At 43.0% G+C, this 17,526-nt stretch overlaps 1 protein-coding gene and 1 non-coding gene across 2 annotated transcripts; both read left to right on the forward strand.

Annotated features, from left to right (window-relative positions):
• Positions 1 to 299: 299 nt before the first annotated feature.
• rps13 (ribosomal protein S13) lies at positions 300 to 13,001 on the forward strand. Its single transcript, XM_080190134.1, has 6 exons — positions 300 to 393; positions 917 to 965; positions 3,024 to 3,102; positions 10,564 to 10,733; positions 11,560 to 11,660; positions 12,719 to 13,001. Exons 1-6 carry the CDS (start codon positions 371 to 373, stop codon positions 12,750 to 12,752), a joined length of 456 nt encoding a protein of 151 aa, XP_080046260.1. The 5' UTR covers positions 300 to 370; the 3' UTR covers positions 12,753 to 13,001.
• Positions 11,326 to 11,421, forward strand: LOC145344615 (small nucleolar RNA SNORD14). The gene has a single exon (XR_013886913.1). It is a non-coding gene; the product is annotated as a small nucleolar RNA SNORD14 (small nucleolar RNA).
• Positions 13,002 to 17,526: the final 4,525 nt, after the last annotated feature.

The following is a 17,526-nucleotide window of genomic DNA, read 5'->3' on the forward strand; positions in this document are numbered from 1 at the left end:
TTATCCCACCTGGTGACCCGAGGTTCCCCCCGGAACACCATATAGATGCTGAACTTAATGCGGATACCCGATCGGCACAGTCCGCTGGTAGCCCAGAACCCCTGACCGCAAGCGATCCGGCAGCCTCAGCCTCCGAGTAGCCGGATAACAGGCGCGCGCCACCGCGCCCGGCGTGCCTAACTCGCTGCAGCCGGCTCCTTCAGGCTGCCCTGGCGATGATGTCACAAAGGGATGACGTCCAAAGCGGGAAGGGGCTACGACGTCTGGGGGCGGGGCTGGACACGGCGTTACGTGCTGACGTATTTCCGGGTCGACCGCCTCAACTGGCACAGGCGCAGTGCCTTCAGTCTCTTTCCTTTTCGACGCCGCCATGGGTCGCATGCACGCTCCTGGGTAAGGAGCCTGGGTGGCTAGGCCCAGCTCGACTCCAATAAAGCGGCTTCTTCAGGAACGGGAAGGCCTAGCACCGCCTTGTCGCACAGACGGCGGCGCGGGTCTCGTTTCGTTGAGCCGCTGCGGGGGCAGTGGGGAGCGGAGCGGCAATGGCGTATTTTCGGGCGGGGAAAGCTCCCAGGCCCGAGTCGTGGCCCATTCCCTCCCCCGGCCCCACCCGGGGCAGCGCAGCACCTGATGTTCGGAGGCCGTAGCCCCCTCTCTGAGTACCTCTGAAGCCACGTTGGCGCCAGGCTTCAGGCCTTGCCTGTAACACGGAGCTGAGTTCATTCTCCCAGCATGTGCTCCACGCAGCCCTCCTGGCCCAATTGCTATTACTGCAAAAGCAGTGGGTGCGGAGTATCTTAAGTAATAGATACTTCAGGCCGCCTGGACAGTCTCAGCATTTTCTGTTCTATTGAAATTCTTGCAGAAGATTGATGAGATGGATTCAGATGGTCATTGTGTTTCTATTTTATTACAGCAAGGGCTTGTCCCAGTCAGCTTTACCCTACAGACGCAGTGTGCCCACAGTAAGTTTTTTTTGTTTCCCTTTTAGTAAAAGCAGCTAGTAGACATGACTTTACAAAGGGGATGATGGAGTTTCTGTGAAGTCCCCTCTCACTCTCCTAAATTCCAATGAATACTACCCTAATTGACTTAGTCTCTCCTCACATGACAGACCTGGTAAACCTTTACTGTACTGTAGCAAGGACACCCTTACTCTAAGGATGCCAAACCTGCACACACCACTCCAGATATGGCCTCACCTACGCCCTGTACAATTGCAGTAAAACCTCTCTATTCCTATACTCTAGGTATGAAGGCCAACATTGTATTTACCTTCTTTACTGTCTGTTGTACCTGCATGCTTACTTTCAGTAAGGACACCAAGGTCTAGCTAACTATCCATCAATTTACACCCATTCAAGTTATAATCTGGCTTCCTATTATTGCTTCCTATTGTTCATATGCACTTTACATAATAGTCTATGTCAGACCTTGTCAAAAGCCTTTAAAGAGTTCTAAGAATTTTGGAAATTGATCTAATATTTCCAGGGCTCCTGTCAAGAACTAGGGGATGAAAGTTATCAGGGTCTTGAGATTTATCCACCTTTGATCCCATCAGTTTCCCAAATCTATTTCTCTACTAATGCTGATTTCCTTCAGCTTCTCATTAAAGCTTGTTTCTCTCTGAATTTATGGTACATTATTCATGTCTTCCTTTGTGAAGACTGAAGCAAAGTGCAAATTTAGTTCCTTGGCATTTCTTTGTTCCCCTTTATGAATTCTACAGTTTCTGATTGTAAAGGGCCTTTATTCATTTTTGTCAATCCTTTTGTCTCTTTAAATACTTCTGGAAACATTTTCCCCGCTGGTTTATATTCCTACTCTATTTTTCCCTTAATCAATCTTATGGTCCTCCTTTACTGAACTATAAACTGCTCCCAATACTCAAGCCTATTGCTTTTTTTCTTGCCAATTTGTATGAATCTTCCTTGAATCTGATTCTATCTCTAATTTCCATTCTAAGCCATGGTTTGGCCGCAGTTCAATTACCATTCTTATGCCAGTTTATGGTCACTGACCTGAAACCATGTCTGCTTCTCTATCTGTCCACAGTTCTTTCTTGACCTGAGTATTTTAGCATTTTCTGTTTTTGGACATCACAATATGAGGTAATGTTTCAGAATAATCCCAATGCAATCAGATCTGGGAGAAAGGCCAGATTAAGGTCCCAATAAGGGAATGGTAAAAATGTTTCTCAAAATTTTGTCTTCACAGTAGAAGGCAGTAATTACACCTCAGAAGCAACAAATGGACAGTTGAGTGAAACTTCAGGAAATGTTGGTGGTAATGGGGAAGCTGAGGACTGCCAAATCTCAGAACTGGGGGTGTACTGCTTTATCAAGGTCCCAATTGGTGGTGGTTGGCATACATGAAACTATATTCAAGGCAAATGGTTGTGAGGAATTGTTGAATCTCATCTGGAGGAAGCAGTTAGAACGTTGTTGACTTTGTTTGATCATACAATCATGTTTGCCATTTAGTTTTGTGTGTAGCTGGTTGTTTAATAAAGTGGAACCGGTAGATGTTATGCACCTGGTTTTTCAAAAAACATTTTCTTGGACATCACAAAGATCACACAAAAGTTAGGGTTTGTAGAGTTGGATGAATATATTTAAACATAGAAAGCAGAAGCAGGCTATTTTCCTCTTCAGGTCTGTTCTGCCATTTATCTTAATGATGACTGATCATCGAATTCAATATCCTGATTTCACACCCCCTCCCCCCACGTCCCTTGATCCTTAGAGCTATGTCTAATTTTTTCTTGAAATCAGATAATGTTTTGGCCTCAACTGCATTCTGTAGTAGTGAATTCTACACACTCACCACTCTCTGGATGAAGAAATTTCTCCTCGCCTCCCATTGTGAAAAGTTTACACCTTATCCTAAAATGTAGTGTGTTTTCATGTCATTTTTTTCAAATTGAGGCAATTTATCCTGTAAATGAAATGTAAGAATAGCTTAAGGAAAATTTTCAGTTTTATTCCTGCATTTGATATATTGTCTACTTCTTTCTTTCCCAGTGGCTCAAACTAACAGCAGATGATGTGAAAGAACAGATTTACAAACTGGCAAAGAAAGGCCTGACCCCATCACAGATTGGTGAGTGCACAGTTTGAGAGTTGCCTATAATTTGCAGCACAAAAAAGGTCAATTTCTCCTAATGCAAACACAAAACTTGAGGTCTGAATGAAAGACAAGCTATGGGAAATACTCAGCAGACCAGGTAGTGTCTATGGAAAGAAAGGCTTGATGTCTGAAGGGTCATCACCTGAAACATCAACTTTTTCCCCCCATATTTGTATGGTGGGAAGTAGAAAGAAACTCAAGCAAGAAGGGCTTACAAGGGGTCATGAAAAAGCATTGGCCAGCAGGATTAAGGAAAATGCCACAGTTTTTTATACATAAGAGCAAGCAGGTTGGCTCACTCAAAGACAAGGGAGGAAATCTGTGCATGGAGCCAGAGGAAATGGGCAGGGTATTAAATGAGTACTTTGTCAGTATTCACCAAAGAGGAGGACTTGGTGGATGATTCTGGGGAAGGATGTGTAGATAGTTTGAGTCATGTTGAGATCAAAAAGGTGGTGGTATTGGGGTTCTTGAGAAACATTAAGGTAGACAAGTCCCCAGAGCCTGGTGAGATATACCTCAGAATACTGAGGCAAGGGAGGAAATGCTGGGGCCTTGAGACAAATCTTTGTATCCTCACTGGCTACAGGGAATGTCCCAGAGTACTGGAGAATAGCCAATGTTGTTTCTTTGTTTCAGGAGAGTAGCAAGAATAATCCATGTAATTGGTGGGGAGCCTTACATCAGTGGCAGGGAAATTATTGGAGAGGATTCTTTGAGACAGGATTTATTCCCACTTGGGAATAAGTGGACGTATTAGTGAGACGCAACATACTTTTGTGAAAGGGAAGTCATGTCTTGTGAACTTGGTCGAGTTTTTCGAGGAAATGACAAAATGATTGAAGGGGGACAGTGGATGTTATCTACATGGACTTCAGTAAGGCCTTTGACAAGGGCCGTCATGGCAGACTAGCGCAGAAGATGAAGTCACATGGGATCAAAGGTGAGCTGGCAAGGTGGATACAAAACCGGCTTGGTCAAAGAAGAGAGGGTAGCAGTGGAAGGGTGTGTTTGTGAATGGAGGGCTTTGATGAGTGGTGTTCCTCAGATCAATGCTGGGACCTGTGCTGTTTGTTATATATATGTATATAAATGGCTTGGAGAAAAATGTAACTGTATTGATGAGTAAGTTTGTGGACGATACAAAGGTTGGTGGATTTGTGGATAACTATGCGGACCATCAGGATACAGCAGGCTATACATCAGTTGGAGACTTGGGCGGAGAGATGGCAGATGGAGTTTAATCCGGACAATGTGAGGTAATGCATCTGGAAGGTCTGATGCAATACAGTAAATGGCAGAACCCTTAAGAGTATTGTTGGGCAAAGGGATCTGGGTGTACAGGTACATGGGTCACTGAAAGTGGCAATGCAGGACAAGGTAGCCAAGAAGGCATACGGTGTGCTTGCCTTCATCGGCTGGGGTATTGAGTTTAAAAATTGGCAAGTCATGTTGCAGCTTCATAGAACCTTAGGCCGCACTTGGAATATAGTGTTCAATTCTGGTTGCCACACTACCAGAAGGATGTGGAGGCTTTGAGAGGGTACAGAAAAGATTTACCAGGATGTTGCCTGGTATGGAGGGCGTTAGTATTGAGGAAAGATTGGAGAAATTTGATTTGTTCTCACTGGAGTGATGGAGGGTGAGGGGAGGCCTGATGGAAGTCTACAAGATTGAGAGGTATGGACAGTCAGAAGTTTTTCCCCAGGGTGGAAGAGTCATTTACTGGGGAGCATAGGTTTAAGGTGAGAGAGGCAAGGTTTAAAGGAGATGTACAAGGTAAATTTTTTTTTTAAAGAGTAGTGGGTGCCTGGAACTTGTTGCCAGGGGAGGTAGTGGAAGCGAATGTGGTAGTAACTTTTAAGGGGCGTCTTGACAAGTACACGAATAGGATGGGCACAAGGGATATGATCCCTGGAAGGGTAGGGTGTTTTAGTTAAGTCAGGCAGGATGGTCAGTGCAGGCATGAAGGGGCGAAGGCCCTGTTCCTGTGCTACAATTTTCTTCTTTGGTTTCACTGTTTTAAAGAAAATACTTGTTGGGTCTTTGTCTTTAAATGCAAACTAGTGCAAAATACAAGGTAGTTACGCTAAGCCGCTTGTAAAGTAAATGAAAGCCGTCTCATTAGCTGGAGTTTTGTTTTCACTTCTATCCCATTCTTTAGGAAGAATCTCTGCCTTTGAGAGGGTGCAGAGGTGATTTCTTAAACAGTGCTCGGCTTTAACGATGTTAAGGGACTACAGAAGTTGGGACTTTCTTGGTCCCAAAGGTTCCAGGAAGATTTTAATTATGCTCAATATCGAGACATTTTGATCATAGGACATAGTGAGAAATCAGTCACTGGATTGGGGGTGGAGCACTTTAAGGTAACATGGGGAGGGGGCAGGGGGTGGTTGTGGGGACTGAGCTATGGTCAAGAATGCATTGCATGAAGGGCTGTTGAAAGTAGATTTAATGGCAGTTTTCAGAAAAGATTTGATAAATACTAGAAAGTGAAAACAATTACATGGGCATTAAAGGAGAACAGAAAAGTGGTATATCATATCCTTTTATTAGCTATACTGTGCTAGGAATGTTGTTGCTGCTGCTTTTTAATCCAATTTCCACTAAAGGCTCATGAGAAGACAGAATTTAGTGTGTCGAAGTGAAAGCTTTCAAACTTTCATGTTCTGAATGAACGTAAACTTAGTTTTTAAAAACCCTTCAAACTCATGGCTTCCTGTTGTGGTGATTCTGCCAAAGTGTGAGATGCTCAAGTTTTTATTTTTTAATTTTTTTTGCCCATTTTCTCCTGTTTTCTGATGGAAGTGTTGATTACTAGCTGGGATCTTTGTTTTGCAGCTTTCTTCTGATTGCTCACCCACTGAGCTTGTTCAATTTGGCAGGGTTTTTAAAGCAAGTTGTTGGATCAGCTCATCTAATATTGATTTTAGGCCAGAGATTTCACGTTGATTATTTGAAACTTTAAAGTTTTATCACTTAAAACATGTCAACTGATTTTTTTTACCATCTAGAATTTGAATAGCAAACAATTTCTGTATCTTGGTTGTGTACATGAAAGTTTCCAATGCACCTTAATCTAATTTCATATAGTAATGAGACGGCTTTTCACAATTTTTAGTTTGGCTGTGATTGACTTAAGACTATTGCCATGGGGCGTTGAGACTGTTTTTCCAACCATTCGCAGTTTCCTCCAGAAAGGACAGGTCCATGTGTTGGTTCAACCTTCCTTGGATGTCTGAGTGAGCATTTCAGTGCAACTGGTCACAGTTTTGTCAGGCAATGAAATTTTATACTTTGGGGTTTTAGAATTGCTATTCTTAAGTTAGGAAGGATTGTCTTTCAAGTTGGGGGTATAAATAGTGATATCTTGGAGGTGCTGGAAGTCTTAAAGGACATCAAGGTAGATAAATCCCTGGGACCTGATGAAATGTATTCCAGGACATTGTGGAAGGCTAGGGAGGAAATTTTGGGTCCTCTAGCACAGCCTGAAGATTGGAGGGTGGTAAATGTTGTGCCTTTCTTTAAAAAAAGCTGCAGGGAAAAGCCTGGGAACTACAGGCCGGTGAGCCTCATTTGTGGTGGGTAAGTTGTTGGAAGGTATTTTGAGAGACAGGATCTGCAGGCATTTAGAGAAGCAAGGTCTGATCAGGGACATTCAGCATGGCTTTGTGAATGGAAAATCATGTCTCTCAAATTTGATTGAGGATTTTTGAAGGGGTAACGAAGAAGGTAGATGAGGGCAGTGCAGTTGATATTGTCTACATGGACTTTAGCAAGGCATTTGACAAGGTACCACATGGTAGATTGTTGCATACAGTTAAATCTCTCAGGATCCAGGATGAAGTAGCTAAATAGATACAAAATTGGCTTGGGGACAGAAACCAGAGGGTGGTTGTAGGGAGTTTTCTCAAACTGGAAACCTGTGACCAACAGCCTCAGATCTGTGCTGGGTCCAGTTATTTGTCATTTATGTTAATGATTTGGATGAAACCATAGGAGGCATGGTTAGTAAGTTTGCAGATAACACCAAGATTGGTTGTGTGGTGGACAGTGAAGGTTATCTCGGATTACATAGAACATAGAACACTACAGCACAAACAGGCCCTTCGGCCCACAAGTTGCGCCGACCACATCACCTACCAACCTACAGACCTATCTATAACCCTCAATCTCATTAAACCCCATATACTCATCCAGAAGTCTTTTAAAAGACCCCAGCGAGTTCGCCTCCACCACCACTGACGGCAGCCGATTCCATTCACTCACCACCCTCTGAGTGAAAAACTTACCCCTAACATCACTTCTGAACCTCCCTCCCCGCACCTTAAATCTGTGTCCTCTCGTAGCGACCATTTCAAACCGGGGAAATAGCCTCTGAGAGTCCACCCTATCTATTCCTCTCAACATTTTGTAAACTTCTATCAGGTCGCCTCTCAACCTTCGTCTCTCCAGGGAAAAGAGTCCCAGCTCCCTCAACCTAACTTCATAAGGCATGCCTCCCAGTCCAGGCAACATCCTTGTAAATCTCCTCTGCACCCTTTCAATAGCTTCTACATCTTTCCTATAGTGAGGCGACCAGAACTGCGCACAATACTCCAAATGAGGCCTGACAAGGGTCTTATAAAGTTCCAGCATTACCTCCCGACTCCTAAACTCAATCCCTCGATTAATGAAGGCCAGTACACCATACGCCTTCTTGACCACCTCCTCCACCTGCGAGGCCGATTTAAGAGTCCTGTGGACCCGGACCCCAAGATCCTTCTGCTCCTCAACACTACTCAGACTTCTGCCCTTAATAGTGTACTCGTTCATCCCGTTGGTTCTGCCAAAATGGACGACAACACATTTATCCGCGTTGAAGTCCATCTGCCACTTCTCCGCCCAGTCCTGCATCCTATCTATGTCCTGCTGCAACTTTTGCCATCCTTCCAGATCATCCACAACACCACCGACCTTCGTGTCATCAGCGAACTTACTTACCCATCCCTCCACTTCCTCATCCAGGTCATTTATGAAAATGACAAACAACAAGGGTCCCAGAACAGATCCTTGAGGCACTCCGCTGGTGACTGACCTCCATTCAGAAAAAGCCCCATCCACAACCACTCTCTGCCTTCTGCAGGCAAGCCAGTTCTGGATCCACAAGGCCAAAGGCCCTTGGATCCCATGCCCTCTCACCTTCTCAAGAAGTCTTGCATGGGGGACCTTATCAAACGCCTTGCTGAAGTCCATGTACACTACGTCCACGGCACTTCCTTCGTCAATGTGTTCAGTCACATTATCGAAGAACTCAACTAGGCTTGTAAGGCACGACCTGCCCTTGACAAATCCATGCTGACTATTCCTGATCATGTCAAACCTCTCCAAATGTTCGTAAATCTTGTCCCTCAGAAGCCTCTCCATCAGCTTACCAACCACTGAGGTCAGACTCACCGGTCGGTAATTTCCCGGGCTATCTCTGTTCCCTTTCTTAAAAATAGGAACTACATCCGCAATCCTCCAATCCTCTGGAACCTCTCCCGTCTCCATTGACGACGCAAAGATCATCGCCAGGGGCTCTGCAATCTCTTCCCTCGCCTCCCACAGTATCCTGGGGTACATCCCATCTGGTCCTGGCGACTTATCTACCTTGATAGAATTCAAAAGTTCCAACACATCCTCCTCCTTAATATTCACGTACTCAATCCTTTCCATCTGCTGCAAATCCATAACAAAATCTCCCAGATCGGCTTCCACCGTGAATACTGAGGCGAAGTACTCGTTAAGCACCTCCGCCATTTCTTCTGGTTCCACACAAACCTTTCCCCCCTCACCTTTTATCGGTCCTATCCCTTCTCTTCTTATCCTTTTACCTTTCACATATTTATAGAAGGCCTTGGGATTCTCCTTAATCTTACTCGCCAAGGTCTTCTCATGACCCCTTCTGGCTCTCCTAATTTCCCTTTTAAGTTCCCTCCTACAGTCCTTATACTCCTCAAGATCTTTAACATCTCCTAATTCCCTGAACCTCTTGTACACCTTCCTTTTCTTCCTGACTAGGTTCAACACATCCTTTGTGCACCACGGTTCCCTCGACCCACCAAACCCCCCTCGTCTCATCGGAACGTTGTCATTCAGAGCTCTAGACACACATTCCTTGAATATCTGCCACCTTCCTTCGGTACTTTTCCCTAAGAACGCCTCCTTCCAGTTTATTTGTCCAAGTAACTTCCTGACTTCTTCGTATCTCCCCTTACCCCAGACAAACACCTTCCTAGCCTGCCTGATCCTATCTCGTTCCAACGCAATTGTGAAGGAGATAGAATTATGGTCACCATATCCAAGATGCTCTCCTACCGAAAGATCCATCACCTGCCCTGGTTCATTCGCCAGTACCAGGTCAAGTACAGCCTCTCCCCTCGTAGGCTTGTCCACATACTGCGTCAGGAAACCCTCCTGAACACACCTAACAAACTCCTCCCCATCCAAACCCCTTACCCTAGGGATATTCCAGTCGATGTTTGGGAAATTGAAGTCTCCCATCACGACAACTCTGTTATTACAACGGGATCTTGATCAATTGGGCCAGTGGGCTGATGAATGGCAGATGGAGTTTAATTTAGATAAATGCGAGGTGATGCATTTTGGTAGATTGAACCAGAGCAGGAGTTAGTAAGTTAATAGGGTGTTGGGGAGAGTTACAGAAGAAAGATCTAGGGGTACATGTTCATAGCTTCTTAAGTCACAGGTGGACAGAGTGGTGAAGAAGGCATTCAGCATGCTTGGGTTCAGTGGTCAGAATATTGAATACAGGAGTTGGGATGTCTTGAAGTTGTACAAGACATTGGTATGGCCCCACTTGGAATGCTGTGTACAGTTCTGGTCACCCTGTTATAGAAAGGATATTAAACTAGAAAAAGTACAGAAGAGATTTACTAGGATGCTGCCAGGACTTGATGGTTTGAGTTATAAGGAGAGGCTGGATAGACAGACAGTTTTTTCCTCTGGAGCATAGGCAGCTGGGGGTGGGAGAGGTGATGGTCTCATGGAGGTCTATAAAATAGAGGCATAGATCAGCTAGATGGTCAATATATTTTCCCAAAGGTAGAGAGCATAGGTTTAAGGGGAGAGATACAAAAAGGTCCAGAGGGGCAATCTTTACACAGAGGGTGGTGAGTATCTGGAACAAGCTGCCAGAGGTAGTAGTGGAGATGGTACAATTTTGTCTTTTTTGAAAGCATTTAGGTAGTTACATGGATAAGTTGCATCTTACTCGTGTAAGATGGTATGGAGGGATATGAGCCAAATGTGGGCAATTGGGACTAGTGTGAGTGTTTTTTAAATGGGTGACATGGACAAGTAGGGCCATAGAGCCTGTTTCCATGTTGTAAATCTCTAACTCTATAACTTGTTTGGCTGATGTTGGATAAAATAAAAACTTTTGCCTTTCAGGTGTGATCCTTAGGGATTCCCATGGTGTTGCCCAGGTGCGTTTTGTTACTGGGAACAAAATTCTCAGGATCCTGAAGTCTAAGGGACTTGCTCCAGACCTCCCAGAGGATTTGTATCACTTGATCAAGACTGCTGTGGCTGTCCGCAAACACTTGGAGAGGAACAGAAAGGTTGGTGTGCCGTTCAAAATCTTATTGCACTTCATTTAACACTAGCATTTCCAAGTGCTTTTTGCGGAAACTGGCATGTTATGCTGAAAGTTCTCATCAATTGAATTTGCATTGATTGCTGTTCAGAGGAGGATAATGCTGCCTCAGTGTACTCTCTAGGGAAGTATTTGTACTGGCAGCAGTTAATCTGTTTGGGGGTTTCAGAAGTTGAGGACCATTTCAGCGAAGGGATAATGGAGAATGGTGACCGTTTCACTGTCCTGTCCAATGTAAAGTCTGTGCCTTTGATTTTTTTGGCCTTTTGGTGGAAAGTTGGTATAAACTCCCAGTCTTGAGAATTTTGTTTATGGTTGAGTTTGGGACAGAGAAAGCAGTTTAAGAGCAAGAGGTTTACTGGGTGCGTCAGTGTAATAGTGGGATGGTTTGGCTTGATCTTAAGCCACAATTCAAGTTTGTACTGTGAAATGTTGAAATTTGTGCATAACCTATGTTTTGAATTTTATTTAATACTAATGCATTCAAGTTACCACCCTAATTTTGTGATAAAGATCAGCTTCTATTTTCTTTGAAGGGTGATTTGTGTGTATTTAGCTCACAATGATGAATGTTTTATCCACCATTCGCAGTTTCCTCCAGAAAGAGGTTTCTCCTTTAATGTTGGTAAAATCTTCCTTGGATGTCTGAGTGAGCTATGCAACTATTTCTGGCAGTTTCAGTACCTATGGAAGCTGAAGCAGCCAATAATGAGTTGATATGGGGAAGTCTGTTAAATAGCACTGATAAATGTTTTGCACTCAATCTGAACAATGTAATATTTTCACTGCAGGATAAAGATGCCAAATTCCGTTTGATTCTTATTGAAAGCAGAATCCACAGGCTGGCTCGTTATTACAAGTCTAAGAGGGTACTTCCACCCAACTGGAAGTAGTAAGTATTTAATGCACGTTGTACTATGCAACACAACAAACCAAATCTACTTTGAACCTGTTAAAATGGACTAGACTTTGTGCTTTGAGATTTAGCTCACAATGATGACTGTTTTGTCCAACTCCTCATAGAATCATAGAACCCTACAGTGCAGAAAGAGGCCCTTCAGCCCATTGAATCTGCACTGACCACAATCCCATCCAGGCCCTACCCCCATATCCCCACATATTTTACCCACTAATCCCTGTAACCTAAGCATCTCAAGACACTAAGGGGCAATTTAACATAGCCAGTCAACCTACCTGCACATCTTAGCAGTTTCTCCCAGAAAGGGATTTACTCTTCCTGTTGGCAAATCCTTCCTTGGATGTCTGAGTGAGAAACTGCAGGACCATGAGCATGTGTGCAAACGCCTGAAGAAAGCAGGGCAGATGGAGAAGATAGCTGAGTAGGCAAACTAGCTATATCCTTTGAGGTCTGGAGTATACAATGAGGGACATTATGCTAAATATATTGCATTGCATCAAAGTTAAGAGTACAGTTCTGATCACATTACAGGAAAGACAGAAGAGAGTTACAAGAATGCTGTTAAGGCTGGAGAACTTTGGCTACATGGAACATCTGAATTGGCTGGGTTTATTTGGAATAAAGGTAGCTAAGGGGAAATTTTAATTGTGTGAAGTCGAGCAATCTAGTGTGGATAGAGAATTATTGCCTTTTGAGGTTAGAAGTAGCATAGGATGGGGAGGGGGTAATTAATGAAGTGGAGTGAGGAAATGCTTCATCCAAAGGTTGCTGGGGGTTTGAAACTCACTGCTGTTAGAGGTAAGAAATGAAAGTGAAAATGCACTTGAGATTTCATAACCTATGCTGCTGTGGAGCAAGAATTGAAAGATTATACTGGATTGCCTTTCCCTGCTGGTATGGGATCAGTGGCTTTCTCTGTGATTAATCCTTGTGCATGTCTGGATGATAATTTGGGAGAGCACATTACCTCTCGAGCTTTCAGTTTTGTTTATGCGGTAGCCTAATAGTGCTTTTTTTTCTTCTCTTCACAGTGAATCCTCCACTGCTTCAGCATTGGTAGCATAAGAAATTTCTTCATTGAAATAAAAGCAGCGTGCTGAGAATCCAGGAGGGAAAAGAAAACAAGCACTGAAAAAAAATCAGCTGGTGTGGCAGCATCTGTGTGGTGGATGGAATAGTTAATGTTTTGAGTCAGTTATCAACAGTTTAATTGCTTCTGTCTGCACAGATGCTACCGGGCCTGTTGTTTTTTTTTCAGCACTATTTTATTTCAAGTTTCTGTATTGGACCCAAAAAATAAAATATTTCATGTTACATTTGGTCTGTCTGGGTTTGTTGATTCAGTGATTGCAAGTGTGTGGATTGCAGAGTTTAAATTTGATGTGGTTGAGAGCTGTAACATGTAGTCAACTGACAAGGCTTCGATAATAGCAACCATACTGCCTTAATTTGATATGTTTAAATTACTGCTTGCAACGTTCCATTTGTTTTTTGGCTACTTCTTGTGCTCTTTGAAAGGCCTAGTTAATGCCAAACCCACACATTTGTGATGTACAACAGCAAAGTACTGTGTGTGGATGCTAGAATCTGAAATAAAAACAGAAAATGCTGGAAAATATCTTCAGGTCTGACAGCATCTCTGGAGGGAGAATAGAGCCCATGGTTCAAGTGATGTACTTTTGATCCAGATACATAAAACCAAAAATGCATAATCCCAAATTTTGCAGATCAGATCAAACATGCTGTTGCATGAACAATATAAAATGGTAGTTCAGGGGTTGGGATATCACAAGGGTGGGATTTGATGATATATAGATTTACCTTCAGACAAGAGCTTGGAGTAGGCAATTCAGCCATTCATTATGAATATGGTTCTCATGTATGTACATCTCGACTTTGGTTTTCTGGCATCCACACCCAGCAGAGTAAGATTAGGAATGAACTCAAAACAATTAGGAAAAGATGAAGTATGAAATTAATTAGCAAGGAATATAATAAAATTGCAAACTATTTTCCAGGCACATCAATAAAAAAAGAGGCTGTGTTGGGAATGAGACCAATAAAGGTTAAACAGGATATCCAAGGCAACAGCAAGATCATAGGAATATAAAAATGTTTCACTCAAGTCTACTAGAGATACAGCATGTTGATTTGACAATGCAAGAAGTAATGAAATAGGTATCAAAAGAACCAGATAACTAAAGAATTGGGACAGTCTTAGAAAGACTGAAGTTAAGGGAATATAGACCAAGCTGTTGAAAATGGTACTGGTCAGGAGAATTCAAGGGAAACAGAGGGCATTATATTAGAGAGAACGGCAGTAACCAGATTTGGGAGAACAAACTTAAAAGATAGATCAAAAAGTTTGGTGTGATCTCAATATCTGAGGATTGACAGTTAAAAGTAATTGTGCAGAGTTTGTACAATAGTTCAGGCAAGGAAATCTTGATATGGGAGATGGAAAACCTGGATGCTGGATTCCTTGTTAAAAGTGGAGTGGAAGCTTAAAGAATAATTTGGAAATCCTGGAATGGATTTTTTTAAAATATAAAAAGCTGAGGGAAAGCATTACATAGAACACTACAGCACAAACAGGCCCTTCGGCCCACAAGTTGGACTGATCATATTCCTACCTACAATCCCATTAAATGAAGCAGATGATGTAACTTAGATGCCACCCGCCCCATCTCAATAATTTCCCAGTCTGCACATAACAGCAACATTCATATGCACAATGGATATCCAGCATTTCTAACAAAGGATACAAATACTGTCAGTGCTAGGAATCTGAAAGATAAAGAGAACAAGTTGAGAAGCCACAGCAGACCAAGCAGATACTGAGCATTTCCAGCATCTTCCTTTTACACGCAAGGATTTTGAAGCAGCTGTTGAATACATGAGTGAAAATTTAAAGGAACAGATTTTGAATGTCATTGAGTTTAACGAGACAAGGTGGGTCATGGTACAAGAGACACCTAGAGGAATTTGAGAAGAAATTCACTTGGGTTTGGAGTGAAGTGTCTCACCACAAGTAGCCTGTGTTTAAAGGGACTGTGTTATTGAGACCATTATAGCTTGAAATATACTTTGTAACCTGTATAATCGTGACATCCAGTGAGGAGTATTATGATCAAGCTTTACATGTTTATTATTTTTCTTGTTAGAATTAATTAGTGATCCAATGATTTTCTCCAGGTTTTCTAATGAAATAAGTTAAGGTCTTTTGAGTCACTCTGGGACCTTACTGTCTAGTTATAATACCAACTGGAATTGTAACTTGTGTGAGTAATTGTAACAAAATTTGCTGCCCAATGTTGGAAAATAAGTTAGTTTGCAGGATTGGCAAATGGAATATATGACGGGTAATTATCTAGCTTTAAGTGGATCAGTGTTATAGAGGAGTTTTGCAACATGTTTTGTTGTAATTCTAACTTTGAGAAGATTGCAGAGAATTCATACGTAGGTACTCTGATACCTTCTTTCAAGATGCTCTGGAACTGCGATCTGAGAGCTTAAGCTTTTTGCTTGTTATCCAATAGAAATTTCCCATTGCGTACAGATCTGGTATTCCAGTATTTCCTTTTCGATTTACTATATCTCCAGTTTCCTGGGGCCCTCTGAGCTGGTCAATCCAGTTTCGCATTTACACTTGGCATATCTAATCTCTCTGTTGACCGCAAATTGATTGGGATCGAACTCAATCCAGGCTTTCATTTTCTTCCCAGGACTGTCTTTTTGCCGAGAACGTTAAACACAAGTCTATTGCTTCCCCTTTATATATCTCTTGTTGTGAAGTTACAATGGCAGATATTCTGAACTCGTTTTGATCGGTTATGATCTCACCTGATCAATTGGGTGCGAGGAGGAATTTAGCTAGATAACTAATCAAAAACAGAAAATGCTGGAGAATCTCAGCAGGTCTGAAGCATTTTTGATGTGGAAACGCCGGTGTTGGACTGGGGTGGGCACACTAAGAAGTCTCACGAGGTTAAAATCCAACAGTTTATTTGGAATCACAAACTCTCCGAGCACTGCTCACTCATCAAGTGAGTGGATAGAGAATTGAGTTAACATTTCAAGTCTGGATAATCTTTGTCTGAGCTCTGTGCTCCACAGGCGCTGTAAGACCTGCTGAGATTTTCAGCATTTTCCCTTTTTGTTACAGATTCCAGCATCCGCAGTAATTTGCTTTTATCTTAGGGGAACTTGAATCGTAGGTCAGACATCAATTGAACTCAATCTCCCACGTTACAATTCTTTCTGTACCCCGGAGGTTTGGCCACTAAGGAATTCGAGGATAAGACAGAACGCTGGAGTTAATAAAGGATCAGTGGTGATGCGATTGGATAGCGGAGCGAGCTCTAATTTTTTATTCGCTCATTTCTTTCTTGTTCTCTAACTCGGGGATGGTAGTGTGTGCGCGACTGACTCATTTTTGGGTTGCACAGACGTAGTTTCGGGCGAGTATGGGTGGGAGTTTCCTGTGACGTTTTGGAAACATCTCTCAAATCTCGGAATCGACGCTATTTACAGCTGTTTCACTTTAATGGGGGAGGAAGCTCGGGTTTGAATCTCATTCCGCCGCCCACTTATCAGCATTGCTAGTTTGAGAACGGGTCAGCTAGGACTCTCAGTAATAGGGATTAAATAGGATTGGATATTAAACGGCTGCGTGAGAAGCGTTCTCGATGATTTTTGTGCGAAAATAGAGTGTGCCGTTTTATTTTATGTTTGTTTAACCACATTGCTGCTTGGCTGCTGTCTCACATGGTTCTGGTGAAGCACATTTACGCTAAAGACTGCGCCGCCTTCGTGATGAGCTTCCTCGATTCACTCTCTGTGTTATGGGATTTCGGAGTTACTCTGATGATACAGTTCAAGGAGTTCCTTGGACTATCGATCAAATTTCACATAGGTAAGGAGGGTAGCAATGTGGGTCAGCGAGCGCGCTGTTCAAATCATAAAAGTGTTTGCTGCAGGGGATTGGGACCAGCTCTAGACGGTAATGTAACATTTCTGTTTTCCTAAAGCACCTTTTGGGTCGTTGGGCCGGTGAAACTTTCTGCTCCATTAGAAACGATAGACTGTTAAGACTTTTCTAATTTGCTGCTCGACCTTGGTGTGCTGCACACAACCCCTGGTGAGGAGAGGCCAGCAAAACGAGGCTGAGTCATAGTGTGGAGATGCCGCCGTTGGACTGGGTTAAACACAGTAAGAAGTCTCACAACATCAGGTTAATGTCCAACAGGTTTATGTGGTAGTAAAAGCCACTAACTTTCCGAGCGCTGCTTCTTCATCAGGTGAATGGGATTTCAGTTCACAAACAGGGCATATAAAGACACACATTCAATTTACAAAATAATGTTGAAATGTGAGTCTTTACAAGTAATCAAGTCTTAAAGGTACAGACAATATGAGTGGAGAGAGGGTTAAGCACAAGTTTAAGAGATGTGTATTGTCTCCAGTCAGGACAGTTAGAGATTTTGCAACTCCAGGCAAGCCGTGGGGGTTACAGATAGTATGACGTGAACCCAAGATCCCAGTTGAGGCTGTCCTCCTGTGCGGAACTTGGCTGTCAGTCTCTGCTCTGTGATTCTGCACTGTCGTGTGTTGTAAGGCTGCCTTGGAGTACGTTTACCTGAAGATCAGGGGCTGAATGCCAGTGACTGCTGAAGTGTTCCCCAACAGGAGGAGAACACTTGCCTTGTGATTGTCAAGTGGTGTTCATTCATCTGTTGTAGTGAATGCATGGCCTCTCTCCCCAGTATACCATGCCTTGGGACATCCTTTCCTGCAATGTATCAGGTGGACAACATTGGCTGAATTACAAGTGTATGTA

Source organism: Carcharhinus amblyrhynchos, chromosome 6, assembly GCF_965287045.1.
Source record: "Carcharhinus amblyrhynchos chromosome 6, sCarAmb.v2.hapA, whole genome shotgun sequence".
Lineage (NCBI taxonomy): Eukaryota > Metazoa > Chordata > Chondrichthyes > Carcharhiniformes > Carcharhinidae > Carcharhinus > Carcharhinus amblyrhynchos.

Excerpts from the sequence above, each read along its gene's own strand:
- rps13 (XM_080190134.1), top strand. The coding sequence starts at position 371 with ATGGGTCGCATGCACGCTCCTGG. Across the intron at positions 10,734-11,559 it reads ACTTGGAGAGGAACAGAAAG|GATAAAGATGCCAAATTCCG; the intron begins GTTGGTGTGCCG and ends TTTTCACTGCAG. Across the intron at positions 11,661-12,718 it reads CTTCCACCCAACTGGAAGTA|TGAATCCTCCACTGCTTCAG; the intron begins GTAAGTATTTAA and ends TTCTCTTCACAG.